At 38.7% G+C, this 26,254-nt stretch overlaps 1 protein-coding gene across 1 annotated transcript in view; it reads right to left on the bottom strand.

Annotated features, from left to right (window-relative positions):
* Positions 1-286: 286 nt before the first annotated feature.
* The window catches only part of LOC145769364 (uncharacterized), a 46,009-nt gene continuing 20,041 nt past the window's right edge, over positions 287-26,254 (bottom strand). The window contains exons 11-29 of the mRNA XM_082580978.1: positions 26,013-26,147; positions 23,200-23,364; positions 22,613-22,816; positions 21,747-22,079; positions 20,896-21,287; positions 20,353-20,513; positions 19,978-20,074; positions 18,860-18,932; positions 12,041-12,086; positions 10,758-10,790; positions 10,298-10,343; positions 9,849-10,081; positions 7,886-8,066; positions 7,076-7,539; positions 6,098-6,240; positions 4,646-4,730; positions 3,301-3,376; positions 2,361-2,605; positions 287-1,949 (exon numbers count right to left, since the gene is read on the bottom strand). Coding sequence (XP_082437104.1) covers positions 1,410-1,949; positions 2,361-2,605; positions 3,301-3,376; positions 4,646-4,730; positions 6,098-6,240; positions 7,076-7,539; positions 7,886-8,066; positions 9,849-10,081; positions 10,298-10,343; positions 10,758-10,790; positions 12,041-12,086; positions 18,860-18,932; positions 19,978-20,074; positions 20,353-20,513; positions 20,896-21,287; positions 21,747-22,079; positions 22,613-22,816; positions 23,200-23,364; positions 26,013-26,147 — 3,652 coding nt within the window. The 3' untranslated portion in view covers positions 287-1,409. The remainder of the gene's footprint in view (positions 1,950-2,360; positions 2,606-3,300; positions 3,377-4,645; positions 4,731-6,097; positions 6,241-7,075; positions 7,540-7,885; positions 8,067-9,848; positions 10,082-10,297; positions 10,344-10,757; positions 10,791-12,040; positions 12,087-18,859; positions 18,933-19,977; positions 20,075-20,352; positions 20,514-20,895; positions 21,288-21,746; positions 22,080-22,612; positions 22,817-23,199; positions 23,365-26,012; positions 26,148-26,254) is intronic.

The following is a 26,254-nucleotide window of genomic DNA, read 5'->3' as shown; positions in this document are numbered from 1 at the left end:
TGAGGCATTGCCAATCTAAGCTACTACAAGTCAAACGAGAGAAGAAGAACATGGTCACTGATAAGAAAATTCAAACTGAAACCGAAAAACAAGGAAGCAAGTGCACGTTTCAACAATTTCTTTATCGGTGTTTGTTAAACTATTCCAAAATGTTGTTACAAGTGTGGTAAATTTTAAGCTAAGTATATCCCGTTTCGGCATCAAGTTATAACGCTTGCGTTTTATCGCTTCTACCTGCTAGGCAACTTTTAATTTCGATCCACCATTAGCTCGCACACCTAGCACCTTCCTGGTTTGGTGATAAACGCACCAAACGTTTATTTCGACAAAACATTGCATGAGAGCAGTTGATAGCGACACAATCTATCAAATCAAATTGCACATAACAACGTATCACTAACTGCATATTTATGTGACGTCCTGGTTTGGCTGCTTCTATCAGAATTTGTGATTTGGTCAAAGAAAATATTGTTGGTTTACAGGCGCAAGGCCAATTTCCAACTAATTGTAGGTGTAGAAAACGAAAATGTCCAAAAAACAAAAACAACGACACCTTTCTACAAGAGCTTCCGTCATTGCCAATATATTTGGCTTTCTACTTTCCCTGCATATTTGGCAACGGATTTTTTAGGCTAGTTTGAATGATTCGGCTTCTTTTGAACGTCCATAGATACTTGTGTCACGACTTCGTTTAAAATTTGATAAAGAACAAGAATACTTTATCAGCTGAAAAACAATTTTTTTGCAAAATTGAACGCAAAAAAATGTCAAGCTCAGCAATTTAATGAACCAGTCTCAAAAATTGATTTCCAATCTTTCGACATTGAGGATGGCAGTGAGAATTAAAATAAACTGTTTCTGTTTTAGTCGTTGTTTTCTATTTCACACTGTGACAGTTTTGACAAAACAAAAGCAAATGAAGCCTCTGAAGATAAAACAAGCCGTACAATAAAATTATCTTGACAAGCAGTGGGATAAAAACTCACGAGCTCCTTCAAAAACTATAACAAGATTATAAAACTATGTAAGAAGAAGCGGATAAAATTAAGAATTAAGATACCAAAAAAAAAACATGATCGTAAAAATGCAGCCTAAAAGAAAACAAACAATGTCTTTCTACCGCGATGTCACTGTAAGTTTCGGTTTCCTTAACTCATCGGATACAACACTAATTAGCTTTCCTTTGGGCACACATACACCTGACGAGAAATTGTGACAAATTAGCTGATAAAAAAAAAAAGTGATTATAGCCTCAAAAACAGCAAAATCTGTCATTTTCACGTTGATTTAAGGTCTGCAGACGCTGAATCAATGTAAAAATGGCGAATTTTTCTGTCTGGGTCTGGACAGTAGTTGGTGACACGACTTATGAGATATCACAAAAAGCATGAGTAGAAAGTTAGCCAACCCTACAAGTCCGTTTCCAAATAAGGTTTATCGTATGAAGTCCTTGCGGCCACTTGACGCTTCGGGAGGATTTTTCTTCGCCTGGAATGTGGGATAGAATTTCCAGTTTTGTTGGCTGAAGGTGAACCATCTCTGCCGAGAGAATTAGACTTGTGAGTTGCTGCAATATTGAGATCCTTTTCGCTAAATGCACCAGAACGCGGCCTCCCGCGACTTATCGGACGAGACAGATGATTGTTACTGTTATTCTTATTCTTATCAAAACTATCTTCCATCAACCGAGAGTCTCTTTCGCTGTCACTCGTGCTACCGCTGGTGGTGTCGTCTTCTTCAGAAGATATCGATGGCTTATCGCCATCTAGCGAGTTATTTTCACCAGACACTTCAGGTAATGGATGGCGCTGTTTCTTCGAAATGCGTCTTATAGTCCCAAGCTCGGCTACCAGTGAAGGATGCTGATTAATCCAAGCGTGAAGACCATTGTGTGTGAAGTTTTCTTTCGACAGCAGCTTATCGAAATAAGCAAGTTCAAGTTCCTTAGCCTGAAAAATAACAAATGAAGTTATAGCCAATGTAAAGACTTTAACAACTTACAAACCTTGTTACCCACTGTGGGACAACAGGCGACTTGGAAGTCAAATCTAGTTTTCAGTGAGTTTTAGATTGATTTTAGCGTGTGAGGTTATAATCAGCACGCTTACTTAAATGAAAGAAAGCATGAAAGATATATCAGCAAGCTCATTGAAGCAAAAAAAGCATGAAAGGTTCGTCTTTCTTTTAAAAACATGGCACGACTTACACAAAGTAAGCTTTGTCGTGAAAATGGGATTGAAGTGATTGGGTTTCCAATCCCGAACTAAGAGAGACTAGTGTCCCAAAATACTGGTAAAGGGAAAAAAGGTCAACTTCAAATTTTTATTAAATACTTCGTTTTAACAAATCATGCACCTTACCTTCAGCTCTCTCTCCAAGGCTCGCTTTCTCAGCATCCTTTCGTTGATTTGAGGATCACGTGACAAAATGGTCATCTTACGACGCAGAGTTGTGCGTCTGCTAATACCCCGGATGTCGATCTCGGATTGTTTCAAGGACTTGCACATGTCATCCAGGGGGTCCTCTTTGGACAACTCAGCTTTGAGCTGCTCGGCTTTGTCTTTGGGAGTCGATTTTGAAGAGTTTTCTTGGTGGGATGGAGACGCTGTGAAGCAAAGGTTTGTTGAAGTACTCAAAAATATGTGACGCTTGCTTGGCTATCTCAAGTTAAACAAAGAGATGTTTTTGTGTGAGCAAACAAAAAGATTGTTGTCACAGGCACTGCTTGACCGCGATGGCTTAGTAGGAACAGAAGTAGATCATTGAAGCTAGAACCATACAATAAATTCATATCTTTACAACCAGTCGGTCAAGATTTAACAACTTTCTTTATAAAAAAAAAAAAACGCAAAAGAAACAAGTGAACAAAATGGAGAATTACATCTAAAAATAAACGAACTTGAAAGAACAGCTCACTGTTGGTTGCTGCGAGGAATTTTGTCAGGGTAAAGTGTACATAAGATTGTCTATGAAACAGGCTAAACTTTCTCGACTTGAAAATTCCAATATTCGCCTAAGCCAGAATAACTTTACAAGTTTGATCTTCAGTTAACAAAGGTTGCATGACAAATCAGATACTTCGTCCATAAACTTAATTTTTGTTATTGCTTTTAGTGTAGGGATCTCATGGGTAAAAAAATCATTGTTGCTGGGCGAGTACGTGACGTAGTGGAAGCGTACCCAGCCAGCAAAAATGTGTCCTCATCACATCTTTTCAACGATGATAGACGTTGAAACGACTTACTGCCTAGGTCAAAACTACTGGAATCTTAACAACTTAAACACAAAGTCTTAACTTACTGTTGGAAGAATTTGAAAAAGAGGCGTCGAAGTTCACTTTTGGTCTTCCCGCTACATCACGGCGTGAGGTATTCAACTATGAAAAGAAGAAACTGGTTAAAAGCATAGAACTAAATAGCTATTGGGTTACCAGCTGGCACAACCCATCCTTTTTCACACGGAGTTTCCCAGCTGGGTTAGACTAGTAGGGTGTAACAGTTGCCAATAAAGCGTTGAACGTTTGCGCCTGAAAACAGGTTACCCTGTTAGACATTGACAAGTTCCTTTTGCGATTACACTGCATGAAAATTCAGGTAGTGAAGCTAGTACGCGGCTAGGGAATCGGTTTCACAATCTTTGTATAATTAACGTTCCTTTCTTGATGTTTACCGTCGCAAAACTAACAATGCTCTGAAACTATGATGTCACAAAGTATTTGTAGCGATGTTCACGAAGCAACAACCTTTCTCCACACATGACCAGCTTCATCGCAGCGTAGGTGGAAAATGTTCTCAACTGGTTCAACCTGAGCCGCTGCTGAATGACGCCGGCGCAAGAGTTCGCCCAAGGGTATTTCAAAGCAAACAAAATCAAAGAGAAGAAAAGATGAAGCAAACACAGTATGGCAAAGTATAGCACGGTTTTCAAACAACCCAAATAATGGGAAAGTCTGTGGAGAGAAATGATTTACACAGTGACCGAGAGGAGAAATGGAAGTGAATGAATAGTGATCCACGAATTGAAACTGGCGCTGCAAGTATAGAAGTTGTTTGTACCAGCATGACAAACTTATAACGTGTAATTTCCAGCTGTGATTTTTACAATAATGTAAATGTTTGTTCTGAAGAGTTTTCTCTTTCTGAAGAGTTCTGAAGAGTTTTCTCGTTCTGAAGAGTTTTCAACTTAGCCAATGGGACTGATTTCAGTCGCACAAAGGGATTCTACACGTGATGCTGTACGTTGGTAAAAAGTTTAAAAAAAAATCATTCCTAACTGGTATGGTGAGAAAAATGTCCTTCATTAATAGCTTCCTGGATACGGAAATGGTTCATATACCTGATGCCAACTATCATGCCACCGAGTTAGCTGGAAATTCCGTTGGTTATGTGATCAAGTGGCCGGCACCACCAATTAGAGAAATTACCGTACGGTTTGACAACTTTTATTTAGATAAAAATCCGTTTGATGAAGTCTGTTTACAATAACAGAAACACTTCGCTTTGTGCATGAATAGTGCGGTCAAATTACGACTTATTGCGCAAGGTATCGAATTGCGAAGACACGTGCCACGCATTCCAGTGGCATAAAATCGTCTCTTTGCAACTGTTTTGTTTCGTACTGACATAAGTAGTAACCAAGTACTTACGGCTTGGAAGTCGACAGGCGAAAGGGCGGGCGAGGATAGGGAATGCACACGTTGTGGTCCAGAAGTGGAGGACGTTGCGTTTAAGCTGAAAAAAGCAATCTTTTGAACAACAGTGATTCACAGCAGTAAACTTCAGGTGAGATGTTACATAAAACGTATTGTAGAGGTTTACAATTTTCTTCCGAAATGACATTGCCAGCGTGGCCGTGTGGTAAGAGCGTTTGACTGACAGCCCAAAGAGCGTCGGTTCGATACCCGTCAAAGGCAGGCGTCAGTATTCTTGACAAGACACTTAATGACATGCTTCAATGAAGATGGACAGAGAGGTTGACAACCTTGACCACTCTTAGCCCAGTCGACCAGCAGTCATGGATACTGCAACGTGACATAAAATATATTTACAAACACTTAACGATTACAATGTATTCAAAAGAACCATGTCTGGCTAATGCTAACCTTGCTATGACAACATTCATCTTGATTCTTTACCGGGATTCTTGTATTCTTTGCTGTTCTAAGCTGTTACGTATCAAGTAATGAAAAACGGGTCTGGTGTCCGACTGTCCGTGTATCGTATGTGAACGTCAGCATCGGCTGTGAATTGATGCTATTGTATTTTCACTTTTCACATATATGATTGAACTGACTCGTGTGAAAATAAATTTCTTTGCATTAACATCTTAGGTTAATAAAACAACCTTGAAATTTCCTGCTCACAGAAACAGCTTGTCCTTGGTAAATCTTGCATCTCAAGTCAATCGTAGTGAAATTATAGCCTTAACTCACCACTGAAAGAACAAAAACTAATTTCACTTATCACCTGATATAATCTGTCATAATACACTTACGTTCTGAATGACACAACCTGCTACCTAAGCTGCATTCAACAAACTGATTTACGGGCATGAAAAACATGACAAGATTTCAAACGATGCATACAAGATTGATAAAAATACTGTAGTAACTTCAGTGCTGTACCAGGAAAACTGTCAATAATATCACATCGTGCTCATTTCTTGCCGTAAGCAATAACTGTAAAAAACTGCATGTTTTTCAATCTTTGCAAGCGATAAGGTGTTACCATATGGTGAAGTCTTCCTTTTGCACAAAACTCTAAGTGTGACATGAAAAGCTTTAGAACACAGCTGCCTCCTTCCATACGCATACACTTGAAGAGTTGGAGAACAAGACCTCCTTCTATTTAAACACTACGCTGCTGGCAATGAACTTACTGAATTCAATCGACCAAATGAGATCTTATGCGTACGCTTTTCTCAACTGTATAACGTTAGTTTTGTCTGGCCTATCGATGATGAAAGGTAAATTGTCTGAAACTTCTATGCATGACTGATTCTCAACCACGCGTAAAACGCAAAGAGTAGAGTCAAAAGCGATGAAAAATTAAAATAATAAGCACAAAAAGCAATAAAAAGAAAACATAAGTTCCCTTACCTTTGTTGATCGAAGGCATCACCAAAGTGGAAAGCTGACAGAGACACGCTTTTGTTCATGGAACCGGGGTTTGTTTCGTTGAAAAGGTCAATCGTGATGGTCGGAGAGGTGAGAGACATTTGCCGCTTCTTCAATATCTCAGCCTGAAGATACATGCCAAAGTGTCAGTGAGCTTGTGCGGTTAATTTCCCATTTAACTTTCAACTAATTTTTCAATGAAAATCTCACATTAGACTCTACATCGATATCAGACACTGAATAATGTTAACTAAGCCTATGCAAATATATGTGAAGTTTGTCCAGCTATTGGAACTTAATAGGAGATGCTAAGCTTTGTGACGCAGTCGTGAAGAAACATTTTTTTGAGCTTAAGAAACAAGATAAATAGTCTATGCAATACATAATGAGTAAGAAGGCTTTAGATATAATGAAAAGGTCTATTGCTGACGATGTGTGATTGGCTCCCACAAGCGGAGGTGTGATCCATGGTTTCATCCCACACAAAACCGCTTGCGGCAATGTTCTCAGGCACTGTAATTGTGAATAAGCTCAATCGAAAATAAACGAAGTTTAGAAGAATAGTTGTCGAGAAAATAGTTTACTAACAGTTCCGTGCGACAGAAAAAAAACAAATGAAAATTTTGATTCTCTGCTTTTTCAGGTTAACTTCTAAAGAATTCCAAATGATCAATCAATAATAATAATGAATAACTATCAAGAAATTGAAGTATATTCTGACAGGTGTCAAACCCACAACAATGCTTGATATGAACGACTCGGTTACATGTCTTGTAATGCAAAGAAATTTATTCTCACACGAGTCAGTTCAATCATATATAGCTAAATATCGATTTCGATCTAGCTTCTAGCTGATCGAAATCGATATTTAGCTATACTGTATATGATTGAACTGACTCGTGTGAGAATAAATTTCTTGCATTAATGAATAACTATGATTTTTTGTCTGCTATGTCGTACCTTTTCGGCGGCCATGTCTCTTGCTTTCTTGTACCTTGCTGCCTTTGAATCTCCAACTTCCAGAATTTCTTTCGCTTTCATCAGGGAGTCTAAACTTCTTGACATATCTGACGTGCCCATTCGTCGGTAAAGGTTTCCGCGATGGCGCCGTTGTTCGGACTTTACAACGGCCTTTCTTGGAGAAGGAGGAAGAGAACTAAGAGTGTCCTCCTCGTTGATCACGCTCTCGGACAACGTGGAAGACTCGCTTTGTTTGGACGCTCTTTTGCTTTGGACATAATCCGATTTACAACGAGTTCTGACGTCACCGTTGGGTTGTGAGGCGGGTACAGAAGTGACCGTGTGAGGCCGAGTAGGGTTACGTGATTTCTTGTCCACGTTTATTACGTCGCAATCAGCAGTTGATTTGGTAGATTTTTTAGGGGAAACACGTTCTTCGTCACTTTCGCTGTAATAATCTTCATCTGTAGACCAAAAAAGGAAATTGTGTTTAATTCAGTTGGTCAAACATATTGCTATGTTATACAATGTTGCTTGCTATACACTTTTGCACAGTCGAACATGATCTAACTTTTTGAACACGAATGACAATCTAAAACCCTTTCCTAGTTGTGAAATAAAGGTTAGCAGGTGAAAACACGCCCCAATGAAAACAATTATAGCGAATACGTTGTGTTTTGTATGATAATTATAAGCAATTATAAGAAAATAACTATGCTGTGGGTCGCTGTAGTCTTGCCTACATTTCACATTTCGACAACCTTTGACTGAGAGTCGAGAACTTTTTTCGAAATAGCTGAATGTGCAGACCTTTTATTTTCTCTCCATTTTCTTCAGGTGTCTCATATTTGTATTCAATAGCGGCTAAGCCCATCTTGTTCATCCACCGCGACATGTCCATCTGCCTCTCAGCAGCGAAGAAGAAAGTTTTCCTCTTCACGTGACTGATGTGGAAAGCAAATTTTCTCTTGCATTCCGGGGCTGGAGCAACCTGCATAGATATAGAAAATCATCGTAATTGAGACATATCCACTGATGGTAGATTAAAATATCATTCTGACTTTGAATCATAATTTAAAAATGATGCATAAAAAGACTAAACCAATAGTGGACGCAAAGACGAAGAAGTCACACAACCAGGTCTTTCTTGTTTTCGTTTTTCATATATAAAATTGATAACGTTTAAAATAATTGTGCTGCGTTTTGTCACTTACATCGTCAACTACATGGGTCATTCACATTCTACAGTTAAGCCCAGACCGAAATTACTCCACTCTAATACGCCACAAACCATGGCATTTTACCAGCTTACATTGACAGAACACCCATACAAAGTTGGGTTAAAACATGAAAATATAATCTATCCATAAATTACACTTCGTGTCATAAACAATCAAGCAAGACTTATTCATATTGAATTGAATTGAATTCATTGAATGTTTGTGGACAGGAAGTGCAAATTTCGCAGTTCACAGCTGTTGGTGTTACGTCGCAAGTTAAATTATGCATAGCTGATTATTTTTGAAATGAATCTCATTGTGACCGAACTGGTAGCTGACAATAAACCAACGGCATCCAATACGCTGCCTATGTGCTTCATGGGCTGTGTCAGGCGTGGATTAGACTAGCGAGTAGAGGCTTAATCAGATGCAAGCATTTGAGGTGGCGTTTTTTCTTTTGCTACATTTTGATGTTTTTTTTTTAACAAAACAAGGTCACTATGTTTTAACACAAAATAATTTTAGTTTCCCTGACGACAAGCTACAATTAACCATTCACGTAACAAGACAGCTGGCCTATTAAGGCTAAAATGGCAAAGTTCTGAAGTACCGTACTCCTACACAATCACAATGGAGAATAGTACAATGACAACCTTATTCTTTCCGTAGCATTGGTCAACCAGGATTAGAAGCTGGTAAATCTCATTCAACACAAGCGTTTTACATCGTTTCAACGTCTAGACACGTTGAATCGACATTAATATAAAGGTCTTAGCATTAGATACACTTTCAAGCTTCAAGGTATGATGGCCGTGCAGCTGCTGGCAACCCAGCAACCACACATGACTAACTCAAACTATGCCAATGCTTCGGGCGAAATTAGGCTCCACGCGTTTGAAGGTGACGCTGCGGTAAGTGGTAAAAATGGAATTGAAACGACATTGTTTTACATTGATTTCAAGACGGTAAACACGAAAAGCTTCCGAAGCACATATTGCCAGCAGCAGTTAATTGAAGCCAAACATACTTTTTGTGCAATGCCTCCACTATGTGCTATGTACATGACTCATTTCCGCAAAGTGTAAAGTATAATGTGAATTACTGGTAGCTTCATGACAAACAATATTATGAAACATGATGCGAAACAAAGCACAAGAGCATACTAACATAATTGTAGATTCAACTAATTACATTGAAATTAAAATCTGTTACGTACTTCAAAGTTGTTAAACCATCTACTTCTACAGCACGGTATGTTACTACTCGCATTATTTAATGGCTGCTAACAGAATATAACCGAAAAATATTCAATACAACTTCACTTTTAGCAAAAAATACAGAATAAGCAAAAGGATATCACGTCAATGTGGCGTTTCATTATTGATGTTAATTTAATATTATACACAGAATAAAAATACAAAAAAAAATCGTAAAAATCTAACCACGTATTGTTTTAGCAAGCAAAATTACTCGTTTTTGAATTGATTTTACGTCTGCAAAGATTAAGTCCATTTAAAAAAGACCAATTTTGCAAGCTGGGATAGCAGCAGTACCTTATATCCAGGCAGACTAATGTAACATTCCGCACGTTGATCGTCGTCGACGCTGTTGCTACGGTAACAGTATATCGCTCTGTTTTTGATCACCACCCAGCACTTGGCCCACTTTATTGTCAGGGGGCCACCACTGGATGTGTCCACCCCGCTTTTCTTCTTCCACAACCACCCCTGGCAGTCCCCGGATCCGAGGTCACGACATGAAACTCTCCTCTCCCTCTTCATCCCGGCTAGAACGGAAAAAAACATCCCTCGTTTTCTCATTGCTTCCTCTTTTAAATTTGTATGCAAACAACTCTGACTCAGTTTCATGTAGTTACAGAAAAAGAGGTTCGTTCTCAAGACATAGATTTTGCACCGAATCTATTACACCTGTAGAACTAATCTAATAGTCAAAGCTACAGTGAGAAACAGACTAATTTCTACTACAGTAAAATCACTCTAACCTGTTGTACTTGAGGATTGGCTTGCCTTGCCTTTTTCAGGTGTTGTCTGCCAAGGTAATAATTTATTAAAGAAGCAGCCAGAGCAATCCACTCAAGCCGATAATAATCTGTATGAGATTAAGTCCACGACGTTAGCGGTTCACGTTCACAATTTAGACAAAGTAGGCTAAGATTAAATATCGCACCATGCCATTAACCGGTTAGATTAGATAAACCCACTGGCTCAAGGCAATCACAAAAGATAAGACTCTAGTGCTGTTGGTTGACCAAATATCAACAAAACAGCAAAAACAATAAAACACTTATGCCATCAACACAGCGAAGCAAAAGTACAAAAAACATGTGATTCTACTTATAGCAGGCACTGTTTCCACAAAATTAAAAATGTGTAATTTTATTGATGTACTAACAAAGCGTGAATGAAACTAACTATTATATCTTATCCAAGCAAATCTCTTACCTTTAGTTTATTGCTAGCTAACCTTGATATGCTCTGAAAGACAAAGGGAAAAATGGTTTAAAAATTGAATCTGTCAGCAACTAAACACTGGCGTTGTTGGTAAAAAAAAGCATATTACGTATCGTCGGCTACTGGCATTGTTTAATCAAAACAATAACGATAGCCTAACAAATTTTACGAAAATGTTTCCAAAGTCTTCGTATCCAGACACATGCCCAGTAGTTGAAGATTTAGATTAAATGAGGAAGGAAAGGCGAGGAAGCTAATCGTCGTGTCCACCTTTAGGCATATTCAAGTGTCCTGCCAAAGACACAGCCGCATGCTCTCAAGCGGTGTCGAACCGGCACCTTTTTGAAGGTCGTGCCAGAGCTCTCACCACTCGGTTAAGCAGTCGTCTTTCCAAAGTGATTTTGTATTAATTGAACCAGGGATGCACGAATGCATTGATGTTAATAAAGTACCAAATTTACGCACTAAAAGCTGGTATTGTTAGAGTGGTGTTGTGAAACAATCACTTTAAGAGTACTCTTAAAAGCTTAGGGGTGGGGAGCATTGGTACGTCTTTCACAGACTTTTTGACTACAAAAATGTTGAAAACCATTGAAACATAGCAAAAAAACAGCAGCCCTCTTGCTCAACTCAAACCCATCGTCATTATATCGCTTACGTCACACAAAACTCTGGGTAAAGTCAGGAGAAAGACAACCCAATCAGCAAATCACTAATCAGTCATTTTTTACATTGATTCAACGCAATGTAATAAAGGACTGATTTTCTGGCTGGAAAGCATGCAGATTGGCACGATGTGCCATATCACGGATTCGTGTCTGCTCTATGGAGACGATTAGAAATATTAAACCACTGTATTAATTTTAACCCTGTTTTACTTTTCTGCGCAATGGTTTTTGTTTGCGTTTTTTGCGTAACAAGGCTGAGAAATGCAAGCAACTTGCGAACAGCAGGGTTTGCTCGCAACATGTCATTGCGTACTGCGTAGGCTGCTTTCGCGAAAACAGTTGAACTTTGGTCGTTAAATATCGGAGCCCCCTCTGTGTCTAAGTGGCGACGACGCCCTTGAGAAAACTAAAATAAACTCTCCGGCCAATAACAACAATATGAGCTTGCCCAGACAGCAAAATCCGTCATTTTTACATTGATTCAACGTCTGCAGACGTTGAATCAATGTAAAAATGATGGATTTTGTTATCTGGATGATAATACTTTTGAAAAATTTTCTTAAGAAATCTTCTAACTCCACAGGGCCAACGCCATGCAAAACTTACCTTTCTTAATCGAACAGGAACTCCTGCTATGACTTTAAATTCATAACTGAAAAATAAAAAAGAGCAAATTAGGTTCGTGACCAACGTCGTGGTTTAAATTCAATTGTCTAATGAAAACTCCTGGCAAATATGAGAAGCTATTTGAGTTCTTCTGGTCTGTATTTAGACGGTGGTAGCACTGCATACTCATTTGCTTCACATATATTCTGGTTCTTTCTCACATATATATCTAAATCGTGATCAGAAAACTGTGTAGATACGAGAAGCAAATGTGAACCACTCATCCATTCACGCATAAATGGCTTTGTTGCGGTTTCGTGCACATTTGGCCAGAAACACATCATCCTCAAATATAAATTTTTCATAAAAACAAAACCAGCTTGCAAAGCACACAGTCATGAATGCATAGCTTGTAAACCTTCCTCGCTAGCTTCGTTCTGATGTTGTAGCAAACATTGTCACAACATTCAGAAATACTCTTGCTCTTTCCAGTCAGAAAAGATCCTTTTTCACATTGATTCAACGTATGCAGACGTTAAATGAATGAAAGAAGAACAAGAACCGGTTTGCTGGCTACTTTCAAGCAACCAGTGGGAGACCAGAAATGACGCGGTGAAAGAAAACACACCTTTGTTTTCACTACACTACAACAAGAGTGTTTCCATTAATAAAATGTTAATTTATTCAAATGTTCAAATTGTTAAAGAGGGACCAGATGAACGCAATTATTGAAAAGTAAGATAGTGTACTGTACATATAAAACCCAATCGCTTGATATACGGTCAAAAGAATTGAATAATGAAATACGATAAATTACGTGCAATGTTTGCTCAATATCTTCAACTCATCGTGTCACAATCTCAATCTCATAATTGATCTATTCTTTAATGTCACTACAGAACGTGTTAAGGTGGACTATTACTTTCCTTAAATTGCACACAACAACAAACGGCAGTTGTAATGCCTTGCATGGCTTCTCAAATTTATGCCAAGCATTTTCTTGCAATGTTGTTGATCAGGCGACCGGCACAACGTTCTGTTAATTCAAAAACGTTGACGTCACTGTTCTATAGAAGAACAACTCTTCGCACAACTCATTTCAACCCCAAAAACATCACCAGAAGTCGATATTCTTGTGCAACAACTCTCTTAAATTCGTTCGTACGCAATGTGCATGCAAAAACTGGTCGTTAAACTGCGAGCCAAGGTGAACTTTTGGCAAGCTAAAGTACCAGGGTGGGATACTGCATTCTCACGCACGGCAACTTTTGAATCAAACCTGACCTACTTAGATACTACCTGGGTGCTGAATTTTTTCTTTTGCTGTAAAACCAAACGCTGAAACTGGTCCAGTATTTAGATAGCAAGAAGCGTTTGCATCATCTACTACACTGCACAGTGTTTAACTTTGCTGTTTTCGTTAGATTTATCGTAACTCAGTAAAATTTTAATGTGTCAGTGCAGTGCGACGGAGCAAACAGCCAACCACATCATCTTTGGTGTCCCATCTATACCCTCTCAACGGAATAACGGGTCTCAGTACACTTGACGATCTGACGAAAAGTTGGCTTCAAGTCCTTCCTTTCGGCTGACCACAAACTTTCTGCTTCATACGAACGACGACAACGAGTAAAATTTTGATTAAAATTGCAAACACAAAGTAAATGCAAACCAGCGACTTCAAACAATAGATAACTTATTCGTCTGGCATTTTATTGTATTGCTAATAGAATACTATTACCACGAAACTCACTTGTAAAACTGGCGTGACTCAACTTAAATAAATGGCAACTCTAATTGAAAATCGACTACACAAAACACAGTTAACTTGTCTTGCAAGGATATTGCGCTTAAAAAACAATCACTTACTTGCCATGAAAAGACATTGCAAAGGTTGGAAAATCTCTCTCAATAAAACAAAAATTTAGGAAACAGCAAGGACAGTGTTTAGTCAAATACACAACAGCGTCATCCGCCAATTCGAGTTCCGTTAAAGTTGCAAGCACTTAGATCGGATACATGTCTAGTTTGTTGCAATTATGAAAACGCAAACCATCAACAATCCGCAATTTCTAAGAATAAATCACATGAGCACGTATTTTCTGACCGTCGTCGGCTGTATACTTGCGTCTAATCAATGTTCTTTAACGCAAAACCACAAAAAAAAGGCCGTTTATCATTCTGAAGAAGGAAATTTCAAATCAGGTTTGCAAGGACAGCATAACGTGGCTTAATGAGAGAGCCCATTGTGTGCGCATATCAATATCGCCAAGCCACTGTTGTATGATGAGATAAACTACAAAGAGCTGCCTTTTTTGAAGCATTTTTTCTTTGCAACTTGGAAAGAGCCTTTTTTAAATACAGTGCAGAAGAATTACAGTATATATACCTGGACTGAAAAGCTCTGGGCTGCAATGGTCTTGCTTGGCTACCACCACCACAATGAACATTAAGCTTCAAAACGTCACCAACAATACAAGGTACAACAAAACATTCATTCATAGCTTGTCACGCCAGTCTGGGACCCAACTACAGAACATAATTAAATGCAAACGACCGCTAGATTTCTGCCTTTTAACTTGAATAAACTCATAAAAACTACACCAGATATCTTCTCTAAACACAAAAACTCCAGAGACTTATTTAACAACAATCTTGAGTCATTTGCTATCAAAGAACACTGAATGGCAAAGCCGATTTACAAGCTTATTCCTGGATTTCGAACCATCAGATTTGAAGCACGAAAACACTTTTCTCCACTTGAACGACTCAACACCAGACGCTGCAGTTGAAGATTTGTCAAGCGTAACCTGAGCTACAATGGATACAAATTTTGTCGACAATATCTTCGCCTGAGGGCTTGTGAAAACAATCCTTCGCAGATTTCCGTATCGTCAGACGATATTGAATAGATGTAAAAACGGTTATTCCTTACGTGAAAAATGAGAAATATGCAGATTGGTTTTGCGGTGAAAGACTTTTTCTGCTTTGTGTAAATATCGACGTGCACTGAACTTGAACAGCAGCAGCGTTGGATTCAACTTTAATTACATATTGACCAATATCGTAGTGGTCGAGACTTCTGAGGCAAAAACTGATAGTGCAATGCTGATGAGCCCAACCTAGGGCTGTTGTTACCAACTCTTGCGACACTTGGCTGTCAAACACATAAAAATGGCCAATATTATGGTTCAGTGACAAATAATTAGTTGACCAAGACAATGAGACTACAAAGAAAGCAACTTTACAAAGTGGAGATGAACTATGAAGCCACATTACATAAGAATATTTTAAAAGTCTGTTTTAGGAGAATGGAGAAACGAACAAACCAAACGATCTTCTAAAGTTTATTCATCACACAATTTGAATTTGTTTCGTTTCGCTACAACGATTCCTATATCAACGTCAAAGAACCGTGACGAGCCATCCGGTCAAAAACCCAGCAGGTTATGTGGGAGACCAACCAATACACAACCTTTGACATTAAAACTTTCCAAATTTTTAGAAAAATGAGACAAAACATCGCATAGCCGCTTTAGCGGTCTATACATGGTCATCGAATTTTGTCATGAAACCAGCGTACAACAAATTGGAAAGAATTTGGACATTTAAAGTCTTATGAAATAAATGATTGGTACGCAGACTTAAAAGTAACTACAAATTTTAAAAAACGTAACAATTTAATTGATAATCAGCAATGATAAAGGAAGTCGTACATAAAAACTGAGTCACAGGAAAGTATTAAAACTAGGCATAAAGTCTAGAGGCAGGTCTGAGTATCAAACTAAGATCTTGGAAGCCTTGTACATAAAACGTCACAATCCACTTTTGAACAGACAATTGTATGCTTGCGGCTCGTCTTTCTTGCTCTCTGTATTTTAAAATTAGTTTTTTCGCACCTTGCCTTTCTACCATATCATGTGATCTGTTTAACACCGTTTGATGCAGTTACCTTTGATTCTCGTGGAGCTTATATCGTTGAGTTTGAGCTAGTCAGAAGTACTGTGCAGTTTTTGTCTTTTTCTGTTTATAGATTTAGTTAACCATTGTATTTTTTTCAGATGTAGTTAATTTGTATGTATATTATTCCTGAAGAGGACATCTTGTGATGTCGAAAACGTTCGATACTTAATTTGTTGCGTAGTTTTATGTTTATGTAAATATAATAAACTTGAATATGTTAAACTTGATCACGTTGCTCGGCTTCGTATGCCTATGGTTCAACTAGGCATAAACGTCGGACAAATCTTGGCACCAACACAAAAGCCTGTCCGCTCTCGGAAAACGCTTACTGCGTTCACGTGGATTTCCAAATAAGGATACACGCTGTTCCAGAAGGGCAGCGGAGTTTGCACAAATTTCTGTCTTGAGCAAGGACTTGTGTCATAAAAATTGAAAAAATATACGTATTCAAGCGAACTCGTCTTCAAAAACAACCACACCAGAGCATTGAGAAATAACCGAAACTAAAAGATTGCATTTTATTCATCTATGCTGATGCCACAAGACATGAAACAACCGATGGTAAATAGGTGTTCGTTAGTTCACGATTTCAACGCGTACACAGCACATAGCACCTTGCAGCAAGGATGGGCAGTGCTAGTGCTACCCAAAATCTATAAGACAAATTAAAACGGCTCTTCATTACCTCAAACAAACTTCTTCTACTCCACACATATTATGCCACGCAATGAGATTCAACAGCTCTCCTACATAGTTGACCTTATTTGTTAATCTAACTCAATCATTCAAATTCACAAAGACTTTCTCAAAACATCAAACTCAGCGACAACATGCATGAAATATACTAAGAGTGCTCGTTTACTCTTAAGACCAAGCGCAATAGATGGAATCTGGATACCATGGCACTATAATTTTCCTGTGCTCGCTTGTTGATACTAAAACTACCAAAAAATGCTGTTACCAACAACCTACTGTCACTGTTCGTCAAACTATTCAAAGAGCGACTGTGTTATTATTCAGCCCAACCTGTGTACTGATTGATGGTTTAAACTACGTGTCGGACCCACTTTAATTCAATGAAAGGTTCTCGAAACAATGATAGGTCTTAGTGCGCGTCAAGCCAAAGAAACGTTTGTCTTTTCGTGTTCTGAAAATATCAGCATTTTCTCCAAACTGAAACAATAGCTTACGTGAAGTACGTCTTCGGTTTCATATTTAAAATTTCACCATAAAGTGCATATCAAGGTTCTTCGACGTGTAATTGGCCCAATAAAATCGACATTTTCACAAAGGTTTCAACTGGAAAAATTTACACACAGTTATCAGCTCACAATGAAAAAATGGTACAATGGTACAAGTAGGTATGACGCAGAAGTGATATGGTAAGAATAGAAGCTATGGTACTACAATACAAAGGCCAGAAAAAGTTGATCCACATAAAAAGCTGCCATCTCAAGTTTAAATTCATCAATTTTCTTGGGGAGGAAGTAAAACGGGCCATCACTCACATGCACTTCAGGTTGGAGTTGCAGTCTATTGCGTTTTATTGAGAAACGTTAAACTCTGAAGTTCTTCTACCAGGAGTTATACTTGCTTCAGATACAATAACTACTTGCAATACAACAAATGCGATAACGTCTTTTCCACAAAACCAGACACTGACCAGACTGTCCAGGTTGTAGCATCTTGCTCACTCCTTCCAGACAGCAAATCAGTCGTTTTGTACATTGATTCAACGTCCGCAGATGTTGAATCAATGTGGAAAACGACTGATTTGCTGTCTGGACCGATTTAATGAGACGCCTCAACATAGTGCACAGATAAATTCAGTCTGAAAGCCATGCATGCTCTTCTAATAACTTCTGGCCTCTGGACGATGGAACACAAAGAAAACTCTACGCCTACATTCTTTCGGTGGAGGAGAGCAGTGCCTAATGAGAAGGCGCCCTAGCAAGAGGGTCAAGACAGACAAGAACGTGAAAGCTGCAACGCAATCAACTCCATAAAAGCCGCAAGTTTCGATCTTACAGTGGTGGACATGCAATCGGTCATGTGCATGTGCGAAAGCCATACTTGTCATCAACTACCACAAAGAACCTCTACTTGTGTTTGTCTGGTCGTCGTCACCGTTACTACATTTTTATTTTTTAACTGCGAAGTCGAGCTTTTGACGCACTAATTTTCTGTAGACTATGCTCTTGTATCACCTGCTTGCATATTTTAATTAAAAATAATCAAGCCTAAACCTCTTTAATCAACCATCCGTTATAATCTTTCTTTAACAAAATGACATCATTGCTAATAATGAAACACTTCTGCTTTGCAATGGCTAGAGACGTAACAAATACACTTTACCTGAGAGATTCAATTCACCTGACTTAACTATCCCTTGTCTCCAGTTAAGCGTACCTAGCATATCTTTCCCTTCTCCGCTTAGTAAGTCGAGAGACACGGTTAATAAATAACTTTCGTAGAAGACAAATATGTACTCAAAGTATCCAACTTTGCATGAAAAAAAAAAACGATTCGATGACGTCACAGCAAACAGTTGTCATAAAAGTAAATTCCAGGCAACGTAGATATCAAAAGTTCTGTAGTGCATCGACGAAAGCGTCATCCATTAACCAACTTGTTCTCATAAAATACTGAACGTGATCTATGCACGAATGCAGTATGCAATCAATCGCCACAGTAATAGGAAACTGAACGGCAATAAACGTTGAAACGATGGAAATATAACAGCTGTTATTGGCTGGGGTGTGTTAAATTGCCTTTGAATATGTTCCATAGTCCATAGTTATTAGTTAACCACACAGCTGTGTTTACAACAAAAAATGACAAGATAATCGACCTTACCTGTCGTTCAGCTGAGGCACACGCTCAGGGGCCAAAGAAGATTTTGAATACATCCTACACCTCGCTTCGGCGTCTGAAATGTCAAAAGATTTTGGCTAAGACACAATTTTGAACTCAGATGTCGATCACTGCCTAACTGACTCATGAAGTTTTTCATAACTTTGATAGTTGCAAGCAACGATTGCAAAAACGTGATGCATTTTTAAGCTTTTTGAAATCAAAATGCTGTTATAAACAATGCTGTTAGCTGGTAATATCAAGTCGAAAAAACTAACCTGTAACTTACTTGTAGCTCACTGGTGAATATAAAAACATGCAAAAGAAGCTACGATGTTATCGGTTAAAACTAAGATAGCTCTACTGAAGCGAATAATCTACGAGTTTTAAGGTTTGAACGGAAGAAAATGACCAAGTTACAAGCAGTTCTAGAATTAGTGACGTAGAACCAACACAAATTTTCTCCATACAAGGAAAATGGTGAAATGAATCAACGTAAAACTGCCCCGATGTATGTGCAAGCAAATGAGTCAAAAAGTATTTGATCAAACACCACGAACAAGCCACTCATAGGCCATACTGCTCCCAGACAGCAAAGTTTATCATTTTTACATGGATTCAACGTCTGCAAAGTCTGCACACATTTTTGCTGTATGGCTTACGTTATTAAAAATGTTTCTTCGCTTTTTGGTGCCACACCGTTGCTGGGTATTTTTAAAACTACATAGTACATAAAAACTTAATTTGTTTTCATAAACAATGATACACAGAGGTTAATTTCCTAAAAAATTACAATGATAAAGCTGAAAGAGGGATGTTAGTCAATTAGATCATGCTAAAAGGTAGTTGTTGCTTTCACAACATGCTGAACAAAAGAAGAGCTATCAGTCACATTAGGGCGAACACCATCGTCGGTTTTTCCATAGTTCTCGTTTTATTTTCTGCTTAGAATGATTTTCGAAACGGACTTTTTTAATTCTGATCACAAGTAGAGGAGCATCAGGTTAGTTTAATAGCTCCACCAAGCGAATGGAATATCATCGATGGCACGAGCAAAGGATCGAATGCAGAAGATGTTAAAAGTCTCGATTGCAGACAAAGCCACTTTGTTGCAAGCTTACTGTTTATAGCGGCGTTGTAAGAACCTCGGGACGGAGAGTGTCGTGACGTCAGCGATCTCCAAGATGGCGACTGGTTGCCTTGCTGCTCGCTGCCATTCTGTGTGATGATGAAATGATGACGTTAGTTGAAAAAAATGACGTAAGATGTTAAATTTGCTATCGTTGGTGTTTAAATTGAGTGAATGTGGACGACGGATGTGAGCAGCAGTATAATGGCAGATGTACACGTAAAAGAATGAAAAATGAAGTTTTATTAAACAAAATGTTACACAAATAAGAAAAATATTCATTTTACTTTTCAAAACACGGTATTTGTGGCATAAACCTACGCATCTTTCCACTAGCAGATAGCTGTCACTACAAACCGGATGCTACCTGCTCCTCGTCTTTCAGTGAGTCCAGAATGGTCTCGATTTTGGTTTTTTGGGTCACGTGACCGGCGCTTTTTCTGCGAAGACGCTCGGAAGGAATCGGATGGTTCCCGACGGCCAGAAGGACACCCTGAGAGTTGGATCGTCCTCTTAATGAAAATTCATCTAAACATGAAGGAAAGCTGATGTCTTTACAACGCAACAAGATTGCAAAAAAAACAACAGAAACACACAACGCAGCCTTAAATGTCTGCAACAAATTTACTTTGTTTTCGTTTTCAGTGTTCTTGTACTCTTGGATAATAACTCGGATGCAAAATCGAAATAATATTGTTCTTAATTGTATGTATTCTTCCCGACAGACAAATAGACTAGTGCAACCCTGCAACTTTCAAGAGAACTTTCAGAAAGCCAAGAGCGTTAGTCCATGGAAAAGTCATTGAAATAAACCACAAATACCCAGTCAGCAAATTACTCATTTTACGTCTGCAGACGTTGAATCAATATAAAACGACTGATTTGCTGGATGGGCAACAACACGTTCTACCTTGAGTTTTCACTTCTTGAGGTGTGTTTCTGTTTCTTCTCGGTTTAGGAATAGGCCGTTGCACCTGTGTTTGAGTGTCCGTGTTCTTTGTAGGAAAACTTTTCGTGCTGACAACGGTTGCCACGACAGCAGTTTGGACGTTTAAATATTGAGGGGAAGTTTCAACGCTGTTGGGCGTAGGAGAGTATTTCAACCTGTTTTCTGAAGCGGAAAGTTGCCGGGAACCCAACTGCTCGATTTCCAAAGACTGACGACGGTTGCTCAGATGGGGAGTGCTCTCGCTTTTCGCTTTCTTGTCCGTTTTAACAGCGGAATACGAATTTGAAAAAACGGGACGGATGTGGCTGGGCTTACGAGGTATGGATGGCTTTTGAAGAGACAGGGAATTTGACCTGAAACAAAATGCATTCGAAAATATGACGTTGTTGCAATGTAATTATAGTCATTGAACGACGAAAGTAAAGTATGATTAAGCGCCTCGTGCTAAGGAAAACTGTTTGCAAATAAATTACTACTTCAGTAAGTTATAAACTAATATTATATAATCATCATCATCATCAGCCGGTCATGCCATTGCTGGCAAATGGCCTCCACATATGTTTTCACACCGTTCTGTCTTTTGCTGTTCTCATCCAGGTGATGCCAATCTTTTCTTCTATGTCATCTCGCCATATTATATAATAATGATCATAAAAAAAAAAAAAAACAGGAAAGCTGTGGATTTTGTTGACATCATGTATCATGCTCCACCCATGAGTGTGAAAAGCAATTACTAAGCTCAAGCTCAAAAATTAAAGAACTTGTTGCAAATTGATCATGATAGAAAACGTGAATAGAACAAAGCCGCTTACGCTCTTTCCTCCCCCATGTCGCGGTTGCTTTCAACGGGGAGAGACGATTGACGGGAGTGGTCGATTCTTTCTCGTATTTCTGAAGAAAGTCGGTGACTGAGCTTTGTGATTGAAGAAGAGCGTGGTGGTGGTTTAGGAGGATTTTTGGAGGTTTGAGACGAAGAAGAAGAGGCAGAATTGGCTCCTCTATCAGAATTTTTTTCACGAATGCTGTTGTTACTGTTGTTGTTGTTACTGTTGTATCTTGAACGGTTTATTTCTCGCTTGTACGATTCTTGGCGTTGACGAAGCAGTTGTTGCTGGGTGACGTAGTAGCCTGAAGATGACACACCTCTGCAAACAGAAACGAAACTTTGACGGTAAATCGTACAGAGTTATGATATAATAGTAATGTGTGTGTTCTTATATAGGGCAGTATCCATCGCAGTTATGCGCATCGTGCACTCGGCAGCGTTAGCGCAGTCTTAAAGAGGCGCATCCAAATACATTATTACACTGAATCTAATGCTTTGCTGAGTGCCAAGCATAGAGAGATTAAAAAGTCGTCTAAACAAAATAATGAAATCATTATCATTACTATAAAAACTCTAACCTTCAAGCTATTGATTACTTCAGCTCGATTTTTAGTTTAATTGTTGGAGTGAAGTTAAAGACTTTTTTTTTCATTATTGCAAGGAAACTGTTTCATTTCAAGTGATGAATTTCTGCCATAACTGAAACATCAGTGTTATACAGTACACGTATCAAATTTGCAAATTCCTGAAATTCAATGCAGCGCTAAACAAGTAACCTTCCAATGCGCATACAAATCTTACCCCAAGATTGCCACACTCACTTAAAGCAGAACCAATGTTGCGACAACGTACTTGTTATTTCTGTCTTGAAGTCTGTTGTCTACAGTGGCAGCTTGTTGAGCCTGGCAGTAGCGAGATGCTGCGTCACTGCGTGATGAGTAGTGTGACGTCAGAGGACGGTGGGCAGGTTGATCGACGACACGTTTGACTGGGCAGTAATAATCCGGAGGCATCGACACGGGTCGACCAACATTCTTGCTTCTTTGTTGATTTTGCCTGAGCAAAGTCGCTGATATAAGCTAAAGGCACCTCAAAGTTGAACTAAAAATGCTTGCTGGCTGTAAATCGTAACAGCTGAAAGGGTCACCGAACCAAGTTATAAAAAAATGACTAATGTTGGTCTCATGAAAGGGCAAAATCTCTTCTGCGCTTAAAGTCCGGCATGTGTAGACTGAGTTTGAAAAACAAATCGTGAAATCCGGCAGAGATCATGTTGCCTACAAAAAGGTGGCAAACAAAGGTAATGATGTGATGTGAGTAAAAAGTCCAGAAAATATATACTGTAAACACTTACATTGATTGGATTGGTAAGAAAAAGGAAGGCTTTCGCTATGCAGTGGGCTAACATAGGCTGAAAATGATGCTGATGAAACACTTACACAAAGTTGCGTTGATGTTTCTGGTAGAGACTGGCAACGGAAGTATATTTCGAGGGAGGTGTGTTGCTGAACACTTCTTCGTTCGATGAAATCTTGTCTTGAGATGGGCAGCCGCTGGATGAGGAGAAATTGCACTTGTTCACTTCAGCTAAAAAGTCTTCATACCTGGAAACGGCATACCACAGATTTAAATCAAAAATCACTAACTTACAAGAATACAAGAACCTAAATCTGAATCACTGACTGACTCAATCCAAACAGCAAAATCCGTCATTTTACATTAAGTCAACGTCTGCAGACGTTAAATCAATATAAAAATGACGGATTTAGCTGTCTGGGAACTTCTACCAATATTTTCTAACAAGAAAAACCTGCAATCTTTCTATATCTCTTAAAGTAAACTTTTTAATTTCAGGACTTAATCTGAGCCAGACTATACGATCAAACCTCCTTCGCAAGTCTATGCAATGCAATTACAGTTGCTTGTATTGTAGAGAAACATATAGAACGTGTTCAAATGTGATGATTTCACCCTGATGGGAAAAATGCGCGTCAGAGCGCTTCCTATGGCATTAGCTAAGATTAACAAGCAAAGGAATATTGACTTTACTGTATACAAAGGTTTAATAAACGTGAAAACCAACCGGCAGCCATTGTTGGCATTGGAAAACAAACTGGTTGTTAATATTCTTACCATGAAGTGAGTGCAGATGTGTCAATATTGTAAGCGCATGTGCACAGAAGAACAAGGTGGGTCAAAAACCTAAACTTTCGTATTTTTAACACAGTTCTGTTTCCCTGGCTTCGTAAGCCAACGCAGTGATCCTCCTACCTCAGGCGAAAAATCAGTCAATTTTACATTAATATTCAATGTTTGTCGATATTGGATCGCTGTAAAAAAGGACCAAGTTTCTGGCTGGGTTGAAACTTCTCTTGTAACTTGTTATGGACCTGGGTCCTACAACCGAATGGGTTTTAGACGTGTGGGCGTCTAAATGTCTGTATATTTTTTGTGATGTCTCTTGGACATTAAACGATGTTTAGCAGACACCAATTCAGACGAAGCCTTTCAGTCGCTCAGGGAGTAGATCCGCATAGCTTGGACACAAGTACGACGACAATAATAATAATCCATCGTTTTTCCCCAGCTTGGTATATTCGTACGAGTTGATACAGGTTTAACGTGTTGATAATATGATTGTGGAGCTGGTCCTGTCTGCAGACAAATGTAGCGACAACGTCTGTCAAGATACTACAAATTTGCAAGTTAAATTAACTGCAGACGTTAAATCAATGCAAAAATGACAGACTTTCCTGTCTGGCTTGATTATTAACGTAAAATGGCGCCAAGAAAGTTCATATTTTCTGCAGGTTAGAAAGTACGACAACGAGTCAAGCCACCATTGATAAGGTTAACAAATTTTTCTCCGCCACGTTGGTAGCATTTCGGAAATTTGCAACTTTGAAAGACTGCAAAAGACTGTAAGGTAGGATTCTTCCTCCAACACAATGCCATGGTTTTCTGCTGTAGCTGCAAGTTTGCGTATAAAAAAATAACGTTTTACTGCACATTTTGTTGAAAATATTATCGCTGAAACAACACCGTGCTTTGTTTTACAAAAACTAAAACATGTTTTTAAAGCGCAAAACAACCCAGGTTCTAGATTCAGTCCAGCTTATTACGTAACGTCAATCTCCAAAACAACTCATTCCCTACAAAAACTAGATCCTTCTATTGATTTCTGGCGTGACAAAAACTTAAATCTCTGGAGTTTACTGCAATGGTACCTGGAAAACTTGCTTAAAACTTAAATCTCTGGAGTTTACTGCAATGGTACCTGGAAAACTTGCTGCATATTCATTTACATTTGACTGTAATTCTACCAGACATCTACACCTCCAAAAACATTGTCACACTGAATAAAGTCGTGGTAGGATTTAGGTTGCAAAAAAAATAGAAAGCGTATTTCTTTATATTTTATCGTGCTGGAATACTATCACTTTTTTTCCACTGAAGTTAAAACGGATGCTTGAAGTGCCAAACTTACGTTGAGGCAACGTCCCAACTTTATGCTTCACAACGAAACAAAGTCCCAACTATTTTTATCTTTCGCGAGACAAAACTCACTTTCACACCTGCGACGTTTAGGCTACTACAGATGTGAACGACACTACCCAAACAATCAGTCGTTTTTCATTGATTTAACGTCTGTAGACGTTAAATCCATGTAAAAAACGACAGATTTATTGTCTGGGTAGTGTAGTCTGCAGACGATTCAGAAATAGTTCAACGTCTGTTCAATGAAAAAAACGACCGATTTGTTCTCTGGGTACATGCAGTTTGCTCATTTAGTACAATGCTACTAACTTTACGTTAGCCATTTATTTGTGTGCAAAAAGAAGATATAAGTTTTTTTTGGTCATCAAAGAAATAAAGTCTTGTAAATGTGAAATCCTTGTTCCTTTAAAAAAAAATGGCACCAAAGGAAATTGAGTTGGATACAAACAGAGCGTCAACTTAGCATCAGTACGTTTAACGTTAAATTTTTGTATGAAAAACGAGGTATTAGCTGGGAGGGTCTGCTACTATTCGGTGAGTCCGATTCGGTGAGTTCCTAACTTCTAACCCCTAACTCTAACCTCTAACCCTAAAACGGCAATGATAATTAGGCTACGGTACCCGATAATTTAAAAAAAAAATTAAAAAATCACCGAATAGGGATCGGACTTGCCGAATCAGACTCACCGAATCGGACTCACCGAATCGGGCCATTCCGTAGCTGGAATGGCAACTCTCTTTAGAGTTTACTCACCAGACTTGATCGACAGTGGAACCACCGATGACTGTATAACGCCTCCTGTGTTCTATATCCATCATTGAATTGGGAGAAGCTGATCTACCGCTCTGCTTTTTGTTGGTGATTTGTTCGACTGAAAGGTGGTCGGCTCTGCACAAACAATAAAGTTCACAAACTAAAGATTAAACAACCAGAAAATGCAAAGGATTAAAAAGCAAGTATCATTCACAGAACGAATGTTTCCTTAAGAAAAACTC

This window comes from Aplidium turbinatum, chromosome 4 (assembly GCF_918807975.1).
Source record: "Aplidium turbinatum chromosome 4, kaAplTurb1.1, whole genome shotgun sequence".
NCBI lineage: Eukaryota > Metazoa > Chordata > Ascidiacea > Aplousobranchia > Polyclinidae > Aplidium > Aplidium turbinatum.
This window is presented reverse-complemented; position numbering and strand designations above follow the sequence as displayed.